Source organism: Muntiacus reevesi, chromosome 15 (genome assembly GCF_963930625.1).
Source record: "Muntiacus reevesi chromosome 15, mMunRee1.1, whole genome shotgun sequence".
Lineage (NCBI taxonomy): Eukaryota > Metazoa > Chordata > Mammalia > Artiodactyla > Cervidae > Muntiacus > Muntiacus reevesi.
In genome coordinates this window covers 39823099-39842541 of record NC_089263.1, presented here as the reverse complement: position 1 = coordinate 39842541, position 19443 = coordinate 39823099, and the positions used below count along the sequence as shown (strand labels likewise).

The 19443-nt window shown below is 37.8% G+C and overlaps 1 protein-coding gene across 2 annotated transcripts in view; it reads right to left on the bottom strand.

The window, feature by feature from the left end:
- Window positions 1–821: 821 nt before the first annotated feature.
- The window catches only part of NUBPL (NUBP iron-sulfur cluster assembly factor, mitochondrial), a 227468-nt gene continuing 208846 nt past the window's right edge, over window positions 822–19443 (bottom strand). For both annotated transcript variants that reach the window (XM_065906714.1, XM_065906715.1), the window contains exons 9-11: window positions 18112–18232; window positions 13729–13811; window positions 822–2648 (exon numbers count right to left, since the gene is read on the bottom strand). In XM_065906714.1, coding sequence (XP_065762786.1) covers window positions 2550–2648; window positions 13729–13811; window positions 18112–18232 — 303 coding nt within the window. In that variant the 3' untranslated portion in view covers window positions 822–2549. The remainder of the gene's footprint in view (window positions 2649–13728; window positions 13812–18111; window positions 18233–19443) is intronic.

Below are 19443 nucleotides of genomic sequence, written 5' to 3'. Positions count from 1 at the left end.
TTTCACTTTAATAAAACTCTGCTACACAAAAGCTCTTGAGTGATCAAGCCTGGTCCCTGGTCCCGAAGATAAATCTTCAGAGATCAGGAATCTGACATGGCTCACAGTAAGCTATCAGGAGCTTGGCTTTCCCTCCTGGACTGGTGAATGGAAATTTTCTACACTCTATGGAAATGTGAAGGATGAGAAATAACTATTCTAGCAAGAGGCAGAACAGCTGTGCTTGATAGTCTGTTTGAAGTCAGCTCCCTAAAGCTTAGCAAAGGCTACCAGGGGCAAAATTTTGGAATAAGCTTCATTATTGCTCCCATAGCTACTTTCCCTTCCTTCATTTTCGAACCTGGGTATAAACTCCAACCACAGTTGTTTTGTTTTTTTTTTTTTCAGTGACTTACCTGGAAGCATCGGCAGAGACTAATAGGTGAGGGAGAAGGGAGCAGATGATTATATAAGTGAATCTTCTCTAAGTCACATATTTATGAGTAAACTCTTTCTCATTTCTTCATCAGATGTATTAAATTCTGGTACACAACTTTAGACACCTCTGGAAGCTTATTTAAATTATTCCTTTTCCAGGAAGGGTTAAGCTTGGTTTGACTACTTGCTTTTTTGGTATTTTGAAGTACTCAATGATTATCTACATAGGCCTTCTTCCAAAAAGAGAATAAAATACAATTACATATCTACCACCTAAAGTTATTTCTCCTTTTTCAGAGTGGTGAATGATGATTACTGTGTGTCCACAAATACTTTTATTCGTGATTTTAATTAGCATGGATAATTTGGTCCAGAAGACTTCAGTTCAAATATAGCAGCACAAGTTTGTTTTTTAAAATTGTACTTTTATTTTTATTTTGAGGTATTTGTAGATTCACATGCAGCTTGTAAGGAATAAAACACAGAAATTTCATTGTGCCCTTTACCCAGTTTCTTCCAGTGGTAACATCTTGCAGAGCTATTGTGCAATTTCACAACCAAGATGCTGACATTGATACAGTCATGATACAGAACATTTCCACCCTCCAAAGGATCTCTCATGTTGCCATTGTACAGCCACAAACACAATTCCCTCCCCCATCACCAATCTCCCCCTTAACCCTTGAAAACCACTCATCTGTTCTCCATTTCTGTAATTCTGTCATTTCAAGAATGTTAAGTTGAATCATATGGTACACAACCTTTTGGGATTACTTTTGCATTCAGCATAATTATCTGGAGTTTATCCAGGTCGTTGCATGTATTCATACTTTGTTCTTTTTCATCACTGAGTAGTATTCCATGGTATGGATATATTACTCGTTGTCAAACCATTTACCCAGTGAAAAACTTTGGGTTGTTTTGGCTATTACAAATAAAGCTGCTATAAACATTTATGCATAGTTTTTTAATGTGAAAATAAGTGTGCAAAAACATGTTTATAACGATATGTAACTCTTTACCTAATTTTTTGGCTGCTTAACTACAGAGAAAAGAAACTCGGGCATCTGCCAAAGGTCACAGACCACCTCCCTATAAAAGTGAGGATTAACTAATAACTCTTATCAGTACTTACAGCTTTATAACCTTGGGAAGCCCTTGACTCTCTCTCTGAGCCTCAACCAGACAAGATGTTTTTCAAGGTGTGTTCTTTGAAATATGAACTTCATGAAATGCTCCTAAAGGGGAAGGGGAGGTGGGAAAGTTAATGGTCAAATAAGCTGGAGAAATTTTGAACACTATGTTCACATTCCTCTTTTGAAATAAACAAATGCCCTTGCAGTGTACAAAAGGAAGGATCCAGTATCCAACTGCCCAAGTTCAAACCTCCACTTGCTAGAATAGTAACACTCAGTACAATACTTAACTTTCCCACATCTCAACTTCCCCATCTATAAAGCAGAGATAACAACAGTACTCCACTCATATCAATGAAAGAGTAACTATAAGGACACCAGAAAAAACTTGATAAATGTCAGTTATTATTATTATTATTGTCATCATAATCAAAACAATCAAAATCATAATTTATTTGTTAAAAATATATATGTCCAGACCCACCCCTGGAAATTCAGATTCATAAAGTCTAGGGGACAGTCTAGTCCAGATGAAGAAGCAGAAGTTCATCTGTATTAAGAAAGGGTCCAAGATAGTTCTAGGTGCAGGACCCAGACCACACTGCCTGATGGAGAAGTGTCATACTCACATCCATACTCGTTCTCAGTAAATCCTTTAACTCTACAGTCCTGCAGAAAGAGCATGGTTCTCTCCTGAATTGAAGGTTGGGCGTATAATATTAACTCGTGATTCCTTAAGGGAATAGTTCAACAAAATAAAATGCAGTTCTGGGATGCTGGCACACAACAACTTTCAAAAATATTCCTAAGCATTAAAAAAAATTTTTTTTTTAATTTAAGCATTGGTATGTAAAATTTTTATTTGTGAGTCATTGTTTAACAAATCAAATCTGAAGACTAGACATTATTTCTTTAGAAATACAAGAAAATAATTATAATTGCTATGGTTTCTGAAGTTTTCACCACCATACTGCTGATTTCCAAAGGTCTTAACTGTCAATGACCAGGCAAATTTCCAAGACACTTGGGGAATGACTCTGGAGGTGCTGGCAATCTTCTTACCACTTCAGTAGCAATCCTTAGGTAGGCTTTGGCCTGGAAAAGAATAGATTTATTTGCTGTATATTTCTCTCCAGTACACATCAAGTGACTCACAAACTGCCGTCGTTGTCTACTGAGTTGAACAGAATGTGATGAAGAAATTCAACAGTGAGAAGATACTGCTTTATTGCAGGTGGGGCAGAGGAGAAAGGATTTTAGGTTATTTGGAGGGTAACTATTTGGAAAGTGACTTTCTGAAAAAAAAAATCAATATTTAGTAGCCGCAATTACTGTTTTTCAAACTCTTAACTCCTGTTTCAGCAAACTAGCAACCCAGTCCACCTGCAGAAAAATTAACCTTCCTCCTCTGAAAAGTTGATATCCTGAGTGGGATACTGCCATAATTCTTTGGCATTAAGAGCTGTTAGTCATTTTTGAAAAGACTATCTATACCATCCTAGGTTTATCTTTGGAAAGCATTTTCGTCATTCTCTCTGAGAATGGTGTCTGATACCAGCACCAAGTACCTAAAGGCTCCTCATTCGGTGAGACTTAAGCACCATGCAAGAATTCCTATAATCAGTTGTCACAATATCCATCTCTACAACCCCAGTACAACACAACACAAGAAGCAGCTCCCAAGCATTAGGTGGGTCACAGCTGGCCTGCACAGTCCAGTTAGAACAATGGTCATGGCATTTGTGTTTCAAAGTTTTAAACAAGTAAAATGCAAATACTACTTATTTCTTCTACCTTATCTATGAAAAGTAACTGTAAGACAATAGTAAGATTTTCTAAAAATGTTAATTTGTACATTTATATACTTGTGTAGACACTAATTCTACTACCATTACAACCAGCACCACTTGAAGTAATAGTAATAGTTAAAATTTACTTGAGTACTTAATAATGGCCAAGTATTATTTCATTTTATCCTCAAAGTTATCCTAAGGGGTAAATTCTGTCATTATTTCCACTCTATAGACAAGAAAACCAAGACTCAGAAAGATGAAGAGTCTTGTTCACAGCATCACAGCTAGTGTGAGATGAGCTGGGCTTTGAACGCAGGCAGACCAGTTCCTTGACTCTGGAAGGTAAAAGAACTGTTTGAGGCTTCTTTACCCCGAGTTTACCCTATCAATCCTAAAGGAAATGAGTTCTGAATATTCATTGGAAGGACTGATGCTGAAACTAAAACTCCAATACTTTGGCCCCCTGATACAAAGAGCTGACTCATTGGAAAAGACCCTGATGCTGGGAAAGAAAGAAGGCAGGAGGAGAAGAGGACAAGAGAGGATGAGATGGTTGGATGGCATCACCGACTTGATAGACAGCAAACTTCGAGAGTTGATGATGGACGGGAAGCCTGGCATGCAGCGGCCAATGGGGTCACAGAGAGTCGGATCCGACGGAGTGACCGAACTGAACTGAACTACCCTGACTTGATGTTTAACCATGTTTCACACATCTTGATTATTTTTTTAAAACTACACTCAAAAGCAAATATTTTCTCCATTTGGAGAAATAGCTTAATATAGACCCCTGTGTATTTACATTATGAAGTTGATACAACATAATTAGAAATCAGCATTGTGAAAAGCAAAAGAATTATTTTAATATATATAATTAGGTCGGGCTTCCCTGGTGGCTCAGACGGTAAAGAATCTGCCTGCAATGCAGGAGACCCAGGTTCGATCCCCAGGTCAGGGGAGAAGGGAAGGGAATGACTACCCACTCAAGTATTCTTGTCTGGAGAATTCCATGGACAAAGGATCCTGGCGGGCTACAGTCTGTGGGGTCTCAAAGAGTCAGACACGACTGAGTAACTAACATTTTCACTTTTTCATATAATTATATACATATACACACACACATATATATTATATTATAGTTTTGTGCCACAAAAAGAAACCCATATTTGTAACTCACATCATAAATTTAAATATTTGCCACATATTATATCAGAAAGAAGAAAATTGTGTACACACACATATAGCTACCTTTATGTGTGTGTATATGTGTATGTGTAAGTATCTGTGGATACATAGGTATTACATATACATATACATAAAAACAGGGCCTACTATATGGCACATGAAATGCTGCTCAATTTCTGTAATAACCTAAATGGGAAAAGAATTTGAAAAAGAATAGGTACATGTATCATGTTAAAAAAAAAATTTACTTGCATTTCCCTCTGAGAGTTGGGAATGAAAAAGGTCAGTCATGTCTGTTATCTCTCAATCAACATGCTGGAAAACTGTTCATTAAGGAAATTTTAAATTATTCTAATTACAACAATGACAAACATCTAAGTGTATATTGTCTATATATATATTGCCATGCTACTTGTTTCATTGTTGAAACATATCATATATAATTACATAAAATATACGTTTCACATTACTACTTTACACCTTACATTTTGGCTCTACTTCTAGAAAAAGATCCAATGATTATAATCAGAAATGTTTGACTTTAAAAGGAGTAATTGGTTATTTATGCTAATATTAATAATTGATATATTTGGATTTGTATTTATCAAGTTTTTGTTTCCTCAAAAGACCTGATTTAATTTCTGATTCAACCTATATTAGCTTTTTTTCTACTAACTTTTAAAAATAAATAAACACTTGACCCCTTTTCTTTATAAGTTATATATTTAATATTTGTCAGTTTTTGATCTAGAAACAACAGTGTAATTTAAAAAAACTAATTACTGAGTAATTTTATTTAATACTTTAAAGATCTACCCTGACAATGTAAGAAGATTACACGCAAATCTACTTTCAAGTGCTACTTTTTCATTGGTGATATGTATTTAAATTTCTTTAAAAATACATGCATGGATCCTAAGTTCACACAGCAATGAAAGTGTACAAACTGAACACACTTCTGTAACTCAACACCTATGTCAATAAGCAGAATACTGTCAGACTCCCAGAAAAAAAAAGAAAAAAACTGTTTGTTCCCTAATGGGTGAATTATATTTTATTTTACCAGGAAAGTCTTAAAATTTCATTTACATTCTTTTTTTAAATAGAAGAATAGCTCTCAAAACATGAATAAGACCTTATATGTTTTTACTGAGAACATACTGTGCTAAGTACTAGTATAGGTAATCATACAATCTCAACACCATTGGCTCAACTTGGATGAAGAAATTGAACTTGTCTGCTCAGTCACAAAGTTAGCAGGATGAAGAACATTCACAACTGGGTCTGCCTGACTCCAAAGCCCAGCTCCTTCCAGCATGTCACACGTGTGGGCTGTGTGTTCAGTCGCTCAGTTGTGTCTGACTCTTTGCGAGCCCATGGACTCCCGCCAGGCTCTTCTGTCCAAGGAATTCTCCAGGCAAGAATATTGCAGTGGGCTGCCATTTCCTCCTCCAGGGGATCTTCCCGACCCAGGGGTCGAACCTGCAACTCCTGCACTGGCAGGTGGACTCTTCACCACTGAGCCACCTGGGAAGCCCACCACATCACAAAGAAAGTGAAAGTGTCAGTCACTCAGTCATGTCCCACTCTTTGTGACCCCATGGACTGTAGCCAACCAGGCTCCTCTGTCCATGGAATTCTCCAGGCAAGAATGCTGGAGTGGGTTGCCATTTCCTTCTCTGGGGGATCTTCCCAGCCCAGGGATTGAACCCGGGACTCCCGCATTGTAGACAGACTTTACTGACAGAAGCCATATCACACATTAAACAGTAAATCCAAAATACAAGTAATTCTAATCAAAATGTACTGTCTAAAAAGGGTTTCAGTCTCTGCTATAGTCACCAGAAACAACAGATTTTGCTTAAAAATGGAAATAACATATACTTTATAAAGAAATATTTCTCTTAAAATCAAAGTGTGATTTTTCAGAACTTTCCTGGAAGTCCAATGGTTAAGACTCTGTGCTTCCACTGCAGGCAGCACAGGTTCCATGTTCCATTCCTGGTTGGGGAACTAAGTTTCAGTGTGGCAAACCCCGCCCCCCACGCCCCGCAAAAGTGCTTATTTTCACCCACGCATTTTTATAAATATTAACACCTTTTCTCTCCTAGTAGCTTTCCTAGGTATTTAAGTCTAAAATTTTATTGTGTAAATAAAAGCGCATTAAGGCAAGCTGAGTCATCATTCTATAATCTCTTAGTTCTTACTTACGTTAAATTAGAGATATAAACCTATCTCACTACACAAAATAAAGATTCCATAATAATCAAATTTGCTACATTTAACCTTTGCTTTTTAATGGACTATCCCCAAGCTTAAACTTTCAATATATCACACTGAAAGTCAGTTAGATTGTCATTTGCTGAGAAACCACTGAAAGTGTTTAACACAGTTTCAATTTCCACAAAACTGTTTAGATTGAATTTTTTCAGCCAATGGAGTATCATTCAACAAATACTTTGATTCTTAGTGCAAGGCATAGTTTTGGGAAATCTGTGGGATGTAATGATACAAAAAAAAAGGCGGGGGGAGGCAGAAGCACTCTCTGGTGAAGAGTTGGGGCCTTAAGGTCAGAAAAGTAAGCTTTAAAATCCTAGTTCCATTACTTATTAGCACTGGCCTTGGGCAAGTGAATTAACCCTTCCAGGCTTGGTTTCCATTATCTGTAAAATGATTATAATAATAGTATCTACCTCAAAGGGCTTGGGGGCATATTAGGTTAAGAATAAAGTATGTGAAGTACTGTAATACAAAAAGTAAATAATAAATGCGTGTCTACCATTATTACTATTATGTCCTCAAGTAATTTACAATCTCACTGAAGAGTTCATAGTAACATATCCTTTTGGACAATTTTCCTGCCTGAGGACCAAGTAAATTAAATCCCTTCCTTTTGTTTAATCTATCATTACCAAGTAAAGGAACTGGATGACAACCAAAGTACACAAGCTTTATGTTGAGCTTTTCCTCTTTGTCTTTGTTTTTAAAGATGTGAAGTTCTAATTTTCAATACACAGTCATTTCATATTAGAATTATGAGGTTATAATGTAGAAATTATAAGACAATAAAGCTTCTACTTCTATTTTTAAAGCCTTTACCAGGTATATCTTACAGCATAACTTTTAACATCCAATATTAAAAGACTTTTACTTGACAAAAAGAATGAAACCATAAAATTAACTGTCAATCATAGGTTCATCACTGTGTCCTGGACTCAACCAAAGGCAAAAGGTAGAAATAGTTGAATGAACAATTATAATTACACAAACCAGAGGAAATGCTATTGAACTTAAGAGTTCTGAATCCTAAGTGTCCATTCTCTCTTCCTTCCTCTTATTGCTTGCTCTGGCTATTTTACACTACTTATATTTATAGCTTCAATTACTCTAGGTTCCTCAGTTGTGCACATAGTGAAAAAGGGAAGTCGCTCAGTCATGTCCGACTCTTTGCGACCCCATGGACTGTAGCCTATTGGGCTCTTCTGTCCGTGGGATTTTCCAGGCAAGAGTACTGGAGTGGGTTGTCATTTTCTTCTCCAGGGTATCTTCCCAACCCAGGGATTGAACCCAGGTCTCCCACACGCTTTACCATCTGAGGCACCAGGGAAGCCCATGGTGGACATATGCAGATGGTTTTGACTTTTGGTTGAGTAGGTAGTAGCCAGTTGGAGCTTTTTAACTGGTACTGTGGCCCCTCCTAACTTTTCCAATGATGCCTCAAATTCAACACATTCCACACCTTTCAATTAATCACTGCTGCTGCTGCTGCTGCTAAGTCGCTTCAGTCGTGTCCGACTCTGAGCGACCCCAAGGACTGCAGCCCACCAGGCTCCCCCGTCCCTGGGATTCTCCAGGCAAGAACACTGGAGTGGGTTGCCATTTCCTTCTCCAATGCATGAAAGTGAAAAGTGAAAGTGAAGTTGTTCAGTCGTGTCCGACTCTGAGCGACCCCAAGGACTGCAGCCCACCAGGCTCCTCCGTCCATTGGATTTTCCAGGCAACAGTACTGGAATGGGGTGCCATTGCCTTCTCCCAAATAATCACTATGTTTTTAAATATTACTGGAAGAGTTAAATTCCTAATGCCTAATTTTAGAAGATTTTATGGACAGAGAATGAGAGCCCTGGAACCTGGTGCTAAGAGGAGGGACTAATTAAAGATAGACAAAAGAAGGAGGAATTAGAAAGAAGACAAATAGCTAAACACGAAACTTTTATTTATTAATAACTTTGCCTATAGCAAACCCCTAAAAGCTAACAATGAAAAGTGTCAATCTAAAGAGCTAACAATTAACAAATAATTTGACATATTCCATCCCAATAATTTTTATAGAAGTTTATCATGTTTGCAAGTAAACGCTTCCTTCATTCTTTAAATGAAGACATTCAGGTAGAATGGGCACTAAGCTTCCATGCATACGGCAGAATCTGTTGAGATGGCTGTGACCAGTTACTGAGAGAAGATTTCCATTTAGATTCACAGGGGAAAAGGGAAGGGGATTATTAGAAGGTAAGATTCACCATAAAAGTCATCAGAAGGATCCCGACTCAACAACAGTTTCCTAAAGTCTAGGACATAAAATCTTAAATGCGGAGGCTGAGAACTCTATCCTCATCTTATGATTCAAATTCTGCTGATTTTTAGATGTCACCAAAGAGTAACATTTACCTGAAGCTATGTAAGGGAAAGGGCATTAAAGGGCTCAACCCTTTGATGAAGGGCAGAAGAAAGACAATTAGTACCATGACAACTTTCACAGGACATTTCAGAAGACATAAATACTCATAGCTGTATTCTACTTGGCATTTTTCAAAATATTTTCACATTATCATCTCATTTAATCCTTCTCATTATGATATTAATTTACAGACAGAGAGAAAGGTTCAGAGACATGAGGGAACTTACCTAAGGTCACACTTAGAAAGTAGCATTCTTGGTAATGAAACCCCAGGCTAATACTGATTAATGCTTTGCTTTTCATGCAGAGACCTTTTGAGAATCTAGTAAAGCTCTTGTTCAGTTTCCCAGAAAAATGCACATTCACACATTCTGGATATAACTTCATGGGATTCTCAAATCCAGGTTAAAATCCTCTGTATTACGGCTGCCACTGTGCACACCAGTGGGACCATCCCTCTTCTCTAGATCTCTGTAATATGAAAAGGAAGTGAACTGAAAGCCAGCCTAAATATACACAACAGACAGACACTGAAGCAAGTTTGCAATTAATTGAGAAGGGAAGAAGATACTGCCTTGGGAAGAGGATGAAAGCCTACAGTTTCAGAGCTGAGTATGGAAATAGCCTCGGGTACTATCTTGGACAAATTCCTTACTGCGAATGAATTTCTACTTCTTCATTTGAAAAATGGAGATTATCATACATACCTCACAAATGTGTTATGAGAATAAAATTAAGAGAATATATTGTATTTTATTCACTCAAATACTGTACTCACTTCTTAGAAGGAATTTAAGAAACCATAGCTATTAGTAGAGGACTCAGAAGGTGACTAGAGAAGGAAATGGCAATCCACTCCAGTATTCTTGCTTGGAAAATCCCATGGACAGAGGAGCCTGGTGGGCTACAGTCCATGGGTTCACAAGAGTCGGACACGACTGAGCAACTAAACCACCAGAAGGTGACATAATGAAAAGAGGACAACATTTGGAAGGAAAAGAATTGTTTTTTAATCACATCTTGGCATCTATCACTTCTGTGACCTTGGGAAAATTATTTAGCTTCTATGAGTCTCAGTTTTCTCAACTGCAAAATGGGGACTATTTATACATTGTATTAAGTTGTTGTGAGCATTGAAAGTATATAGATGCCTAACAGTGTCTAACATACTATAACTGCTACTATTGTTAGAAAGATGGTTAATAATAACGAATGTCTGCAATCTAAGAGTAGGAAATAATAACTTCCATGGAAACAAAATAAATACAAAGCTCCATTTTTTAAATCTCTTTTTATGGACATGCCTGAATCTTAAAAAGCTGCTCAGAAGTCTTCTATGTAAGGTTGACAATGCAGTGCATGAAATTCTCACCAGCTTTAGCAGACTTCACCAGATTAAACCTAGCCTAAATCACAAAGGGTTTAGACCTACCTTGCTCACATTACCATAAATGTCAGCCAGCAACAGTAAAATAATAGATCTAATTTTACGTAAATGTAAATGAGATTTAAAAAGCATGTAACCAAAAAACTCTACAAACACTGTTGCTTAGAGTTTTAAATCATATTACTTTTTGAAGGCTGCTATATATTCTCTGTTATATTACATTCCTTTAACTTTCTGAAATGTTTTTGCTTTTGGAGAATCTCAAAGAAAAAAATAATGGACAGGTGGGAAAATATTTTAAAACCTATCTTCATAATTGAAATAAACTACTAGACACTTATTCTTATTGAAAAGGATTCACCACTAAATATCTTTAAATAGGCTGCTCTCAGGAGGCATTTAAAAGTGTGTGATTTTAAAAACCCTCAATTTTCATACAACTTTTCATTCACATAAAGTACACTTATGGTAGATGAGATTGCCATGCTTCAGTTGTAAAAGCAATAAAAGGTTATTTTTTTGCTTATCTGAAAGATTTTAAAGAAAAGACTGAAAAGGAAATTTAACATTTATTACTACATAAGAGGCAGAGAAAGGAAAAACAAGGATATATACTACAGTACACTTACTCAGACATCATATCCCAGCAACTCAATCACCTGTACCATAACTGTCGACCCTTAAGAAAGAGAAAGAAGCTCTGGGTCCTGAAAGAGATAGTTCAAAATGAATCTAGTTGACCAATCTCAGGCTCCTGGCTGTCAGTTTTGGCCTTGTTGTATTCACAGTTCTAACAAAGCCTGGCTCCTTTGTCTTTCAGTTCATATAGGATTAGAGGAAGCAAACTAGAATGAAAGGTGGGATAGTTATGGGTGGACAAAATAACGGTACTGTGCATCATGAGAAATGCTGGGCTGGAAGAAGCAGAAGCTGGAATCAAGATTGCCAGGAGAAATATCAATAACCTCAGATACGCAGATGACACCACCATTATGGCAGAAAGTGAAGAAGAACTAAAGAGCCTCTTGATGAAAGTGAAAAAGGAGACTGAAAAAGTTGGCTTAAAGCTCAACATTCAGAAAACTAAGATCATGGCATCCGGCCCCATCACTTCATGGCAAATAGATGGGGAAACAGTGGAAATGGTGGCTGACTTTATTTTCCTGGGCTCCAAAATCACTACAGATGGTGACTGCAGCCATGAAATTAAAAAAAGCTTAAATTAAAAAAAAAATTCAAAAAAAAATTTTAAAAAGCTCCTTGGAAGGAAAGTTATGACCAACCTAGACAGCATATTAAAAAGCAGAGACATTACTTTGTCAACAAAGGTCTGTCTAGGCAAGGCTATGGTTTTTCCAGTGGTCATGTATGGATGTCAGAGTTGGACTATAAAGAAAGCTGAGTGCATAATTGATGCTTTTGAACTGTGGTGTTGGAGAAGACTCTTGAGAGTCCCTTGGACTGTAAGGACATTCAACTAGTCCATTCTAAAGGAAATCAGTCCTGAGTGTTCATTGGAAGGACTGATGATGAAGCTCAAACTCCAATCCTTTGACCACCTTATGCAAAGAGTTGACTCACTGGAAAAGACCCTGATGCTGGGAGAGATAGGGGGCGGGAGGAGTAGGGGATGACAGAGGATGAGATGGTTGTTGGCATCACCGACTCAATGGACATGGGTTTGGGTGGACTCCGGGAGTTGGTGATGGACAGGGAAGCCTGGCGTGCTGTGGTTCATTGGGTCGCAAAGAGTCGGACACGACTGAGCTACTGAACTGAACTGAACTGAACTGATAAAGCTATACTTATTTGGTAAGGGAAAAAAAGAGAGACGTTGAGGGGACTGATTGAGGCTGTTTGGCAAAGGAGCATAAGAATTACATTAAAACTGATGCACCAGATGATGACTCACTTTCTGACATAAACAGCAACTGCTACTTAGGAAAGAAGAGATACATATGACTTTATTACATATGATTATATGTACTATATATATAATAAAATTATACATATATTATTTTATTTCTATTTTAAAAAGAGTAAAATAAAAGAGCCATGACAAACCTAGACAGCATATTAAAAAGCAGAGACATCACTTTGCTGACAAAGATCCATATAGTCAAAGTTATGGGTTTTTCCAGTAATCATGTATGGATGTGAGAGTTGGACCTTAGAGCACCAAAGAATTAATGCTTTTGAATTGTGGTGTTGGAGAAGACTCTTGCAAGCCCCTTGAGCTGCAGGGAGATCAAACCAGTCAATCCTAAAGGAAATCAACCTTGATTATTCACTGGAAGGACTGATGCGAAAACTCATACTTTGGCCACCTGATGCAAAGAGCTGACTCACTGAAAAACTCTAATGTTGGGAAAGATTGAAGGCAAAAGGAGAAGAGGGTGGCAGAGTATGAGGTGGTTAGACAGCATTACTGACTCAGTGACATGAATTTCAACAAACTCTGAGAGAGAGTGAAGGACAGGAAAGCCTGGTGTACTGCAGTCCAAGGGATCACAAAGAGTTGGTCACAACTCAGTGACTGAACAACAACAACAAAAGAGTTTACACTTACAGGCAGTAAGCTTCAGCAGTCTTTGAAAACTCTATCTGTATCCCAAATCATATTAGAAAATGAAACACCATTAATTTTCCCACCTCACCTCCTCAATCACATTTATTAAAATAAATGCAGTGGAAATTCCATCTCTAAATGTTTATACAGTTTCCCCACATCCAACACAGTTTTTTCTTGTATTTGGTTTCCTTCTTTCAACAATCAGCTGAACTTCTAACACTGAAATAAAATAACTTCAGGCAGTTAGATAGTGCTAGCTAGCAAGAAAAGAACTCTACAAATTCCCACTGTTCATGCTCATCGTGAGAAAATTGGTTGGGTGATGATTCTTTGTAGTTGAGCCTGTTCAGTTGATAATTCAGAATCAGCACTAGTATGTCTACCTTATAGTAACTTAAAGAAGCTTTGAATAAGTTAACTAATCTTTGGTTAATACATGCATTCCAAATAGACAAACTTGATCTCCCTAACCTTCTTTCTATATATCAAAAAGTATATATCCTAAAAGAAATTAAAATACATATTTATAAATATAACTAATATTTATAAATATAACTTACCTCATCACTTTCAGGCTGTGAAAACACAATTGGCTGGCCTGTATCTGAGGCTTCCCTTATGTTAAGATGTAAGGGGATGTCTCCTAAAAGAGTCCACCAGATAACTATTAGTACCACAAAAGCTTATACAGGCATTTGAAATTTTACTCTTTGAACTGCAGAAACAAATTGATTCAAATCAACCTGAGTTATGACTATCCTCAAATTGCTAAATTTCTGAAAAACAGATTTCAAATGAAACTTAAGGACAAAATATTCCATTTGAGGGTAATACCATGATTATATTTGAAAGCAGTGTGGCAATCAATCAAGGAATAAGATCTCTGATTTATTCTTTGCTGGAGGTCTTCCAGCAAAAATGACCTGGAAGATATTTGTCAATTTTTCTCCAATAACTGATATAGGTGTATCTTGCCACAAAATAAGAGGAAAATGAAAAGGAAAGATGTCGAGGTAACGTAGTTTTTAAAAAGCACAACAGAATAATCTTCTGGAGAGTGGCAGATGGGTGAGCAGAGAACTGTTAAAAAGCAGGACAGACTTGTTAGTTCAACTACCTGCCTCTTTACCAGATAGAATTATTTTTCTTTTATTACATATCAATCGATACAGCACTATACGTAACTTGTGAACTTGATGAGCTCTCAGGAAATAATAACCTCCAATATACAGACTTGTATATGTGTGTCTTTCCTGAGGATATATTAGGTAGTAGAATTCAGAGGAAAAATGCTCTGATCCATCATCCAATGGATTCTTTCTATCACACCATCACAAATAAAGCTGAGATTTAAAATGCAGTAAGTGGAGTAGAAGAGTTGACTTTCATGCTGCTCAGCATTCTTAGAACCACTTCAAGTCCATGCAAAGGTTATTGAAACATGTGTGTATGTGTGTTTTACACAAAATATTCATTCAGTACCATGCCATTCAATGTAAATAATGCAGAAGAGGAATGTGTTACAAAGTTACAAACCTACCACAATTTATATTATGAAGTACATAGAGTAACAGTTATTTCATGTGCCTCTTATCATCATATTTTGAGATCTTAGCCAACTCTCTTTCCTAAATGTTCAATAGACAAAAATGCATGAATATTTCAGTAACCATGTAAAGACTAGTTTTTCAGTAAATTGGATGTCTATTCTATTGATCAACTTTAGACTACAGGAAGCTGTCATGGGGGAAGCAGGGGAAGATATGTTACAGAAAATATTTAGAAACCCCCAAATTTTTTTCTCTTGATTTATGAACTGCCAGTATATAGTAAAGAATCCTGAATGCTTTCATATCTACCACAGTAATAGAAGAAAAAAGTAAAATCATCTCCATTAGATAGAACACCTTGTTCACTGTTGTTCAGTGCTTGTCATGTCTGACTCTTTGCAACCCCATGAACTGCAGCACGCCAGGTTTCCCTATCCTTCACTATCTCCCAGAGTTTGTTCAAATGCAAGTCCATTGAGTAGGTGATGCCATCCAACCATCTCATTCTGTCACCCCCTTTTCCTCCTGTCCTCAATCTTTCCCAGCATCAGGGTCTTTTCCAATGAGTCAGCTAGTGACATCATTTCTGCCCTCCAGAGACTCACAGTCCGCAGAAGAGGAGAACAAGACAGAGGAAAACCTTGTTAGGAAGTAGATGGCACAGTGAGAGTCGCAGGGGACTAACAGCTGAGAAAATTAAAATTCGGTAAAGGTGATGAGAGTTGCTGAGGTTCAGTCTGGCCTTGAAAAGTACTTTTGAAGGGTTAGGGCCGAAGGAAGCACATTTCAGAGACAAAAGTTAAAGAGGTTTCTGTGACATGATCTGAGACCTTAATTACTAAGTATAAACTGTCCCTGTAGCTGAACACGGGCTTCCCAGATGGCTCGGTGATAAAGAATCCACCTGCCCAGAGGGACAGGGTGGGAGGGAGGTAGGGAGGGGGGTTCAGGTCTGGGGGGACATAGGTATACCTGTGGCCGATTCATGTTGATGTGTGGCAAAAACCATCACAGTATTGTAAAGTTATTATCCTCCAGTTAAAATAAACTAATTAAAAAAAAAGAAAAAGAATCCACCTCCCAAGTAGGTTCAGTCCCTGGGTTGGCAAGATCTCCTGAAGAATGAAACAGCAATCCACTCTAGTATTCTTGCCTGGGAAATCCTACGGACAGAGGAGCCTGGAGGGCTATAGTTCACAGGGTCACAAAGAGTCAGACATGACTGAGACACTAACAAAAACCACCACAAGCTGAATATGCATAAAATTCTGAAGAGACATTTTACCAAATAATCATTTGAAACACAGCTCCCTGGATGAAAAGAAGAGACAGCAAGAGTCAGTAAAGGACAAACAAGAGTCCTGGGAGTGTCACCCAGCCAGAAGGTCACAGCTATGAGAGCTCTTTCCCTGATTTCAGTTTCTTGTTCCCAATTCCAACCTTTTCATCATCAGAGCCCCCGTTCCAGTTCATGGGAGAGCCCTCTGGGCTCCACGATCATATTAAAGGCAGCAGATGTGCCTATAGCACTAGCCGAGCTTCTGTGATCAGTAGTCAGTGTTTCTGATATATTTTTAGGGTAACTATACATTTGATTTGCAGGGCTTCCCAGGTGGTGTGAGTAGTAAAGAACCCGCCTGCCAATGCGGGAGACATACGGGATGCAGGTTTGATTCCTGGGTCGGGAAGATCCCCTGGAGGTGGGCATGGCAACCCTCCAGCATTGGCAGCTCCAATACTGGAGTTGCCACTGGCAACATGGCAACTCCAGTATTCTTACCTGGAGAATCCCATGGACAGAGGAGCCTGGCGGGCTACAGTCCATAGGTGGGCTACAGTCCACAGGGGCACAAAGAGTCAGACTCGACTGAGGCGACTCAGCATGCATGCATACATTTGTGAGCTGTTGGTTAAAATGTAACTTCCATATGTAGATTGTTCCTCTAGGAGACATGTTTCAAATCCTAAATAACTGGCTTATAAAATCATACCACCCATTCATAAATTAGGGAATTATAATACTATCAGCATAATTCAATAATGCCATTATAATTACACATTTACTTTATAATATAAGTGAATGTCAATCTGCTATGTTATTATGCAGATTTGGGAAACTGAACTTCCTAGGTTAGTTAAATGAGAAACAGTTGCAGAATAAAATTAGTATGTTTAATTATAAAAATGTATCAAAATATATCATTAGTAGTCACCTGGTACTGTGGTAGCTGCTATAGTACAAATGCATAAAAACAATAATACATTTAACATCAACTTTTAGAAACCTAATTATAATAAAGAATGTTTTGAATTCCTTGATCTCTAAGGAATCTTAATTGTTAACTACCTAAAACAGATAATTCACTCTATGCCTCCATTATTTAGCACCTAACATCTGCCTTTACCCAGAAGAGAAACTCATATGCAGAATATGGATTTTTTTAAAAAAATGTTTTATCTAAAGTTTGTGTTTTGCTCCTTTAACACATGATTTTACTTCTCCTTCAATTACTAATTAATTTTTCAATTCAGTAACATGAACAGTATAGACAAGGTAAGTTTCAGGTGCCATACTTCATAGATACGGCATAAAAAGATTATAGAAAACAGTAAATATCATTTTTTCTAGAGCAGAGGACTTATACATTCAGAACTGATCAGGAAAGCATTTCTTCACGCTCATCAAGAACTGACATTTTCAAAGACTGCCACAACATATGAAATAGGTATTTCTGTATACATCTGCTCAGCTGGTAAAGAATCTGCCTACAATGCAGGAGACCCTATTTCAATTTTGGGTTGAGAAAATCCACTGGAGAAGGGATAGGCTATCCATCCACTCCAGTATTCTTGGGCTTCCCTTGTGGCTCAGCTGATAAAAGAATCCACCTGCAATGCAGGAGACCTGGGTTCGATCCCTGGGTTGGGAAAATCCCCTGGAGAAGGGAACAGCTACCCGCTCCAGTATTCTGCCCTGGAGAATTCCATGGGTTGTATACAGTCCATGCGGTTGCAAAGAGTCGGACACTGAGCGACTTTCACCTTCACTTTCTGCTTATACTAACAGATGTCTTTCCAACTTAGCAAACAAACTGATGACCATTATTTAAAATGTGGACTTCAAATCTGAGTACTCAAACCACAAAACTTTCTTTGCAAATTCAGGTTATGGGCAGTTTTCATCTATAGCAAGAGTTATAACTGGCAGAACAAACCCCCTATTCAAAATGTGTTCCACTAATGAAGTATCACAAAAAGCCAAAGAAAGGGTAACACAGAGAAGTGCACTATACTGACTTAATTCAAAACACAAAGCCAAAAGCATTTCATCATTCTGAGATGATCTTCATCACCATGCTAGTTCCTTTGCAAATGAATATCTGGTGGTCTTACCTAGAATATCAAGGTCAAGGGTCCGTGCTAGTCTCCTTGCACCATCAGCACCAAAAATATGAGTTTTGTGTTTACATTTTGGACACTGGAAAACACTCATATTTTGGACAAGGCCCAGAACCTAGAATAATAAAGACACATTGAAATCAAAACAAAATTAAACCAAATTTCAATCCATTATTTCAACAAGCTTCTACTGTGCGTCTACTAGGTTCCAGAGATACTATGATGAATAAGTAATGGTCTCTGCTCTCAAGCAACTCAAGCTAGTGGGAGAGTAAGACAGATGCCATTAACTCGAGTAATGAGATAAGTGCTAAAAAATTATACATGATGGGGATCAAAAATTCTGTTTTGGAAGAATAAGAGGGATCTCTGAGTTTCCCACAGAGAACTGTTTCCTCAGGCTGAGTGTAAGAAGAGGGGTTGAGGCCTATAGCAGGAATTCTAGGCAGAAGAAAAGGGCACAAGCCAAGGCAGTGAATTTTGATTCGCAGGGCCTATTTTGGCTGCAGTCCCGTAAAGGTGACAAGGCAGAAGTTAGTTTGGTAGAAAGGTCGAGGTGGTAAGGTAAGTTGCCAAGAGATGGTAAGGTGCCAAATGCTGTTCATGTATTTGAGACTTTATTCTTGAAACAATAGAGATGGCACTGAAGAGGCAGTGATACACAGCCAGATCTGTTTTAGAAATTTACTTTGAGGTCAACATGGAAAAAATAAGCAGGAAGCAACAAAAGAAAAGACACAGTTAAGAGGCTAACTGTGGAAAAAAAAAAAAAAAGAGGCTAACTGTGGACAAAGCCTCACAGTAGACAACAGCTAACATACATTGTTGTTGTTTAGTCACCCAGTCATGTCCAACTTTTTGTGACCCCATGGAGTGCAGCATGCCAGGCCTTCCTGTCCCTCACCATCTCCCAAAGTTTGCCCAAGTTCATGTCCATTGCATCCATGATGTCATATAGCCATCTCATCCTCTGACGCCCTCTTCTCCTTCTGCCCTCAATCATTCCCAGTGACATATACTGAGTACTTATTCTAGGTCAGGCCCTGGGATAAGGGCTGTATATGAACTATCTTACTGTCTCTTTACAGAACTTTATGAGATGGGTTGTTAGCATATCCTTTCTATAGGTGAGAAAACTGACACAGTTAGCAAAAGACTGAAACTCAGCTCTTATCAAAATGTTATCATTTAAGACAAAAATTTAAAGCTATATACAAAGTGTTCAGTTCTTTCTGAGTTTCCCCAGCTTCAAAAGAGATATTTCATAAACATTAGCTGAATAAAACAGACAGGCTCTATTTATGATCCTTCTAATCTTACTCCTTA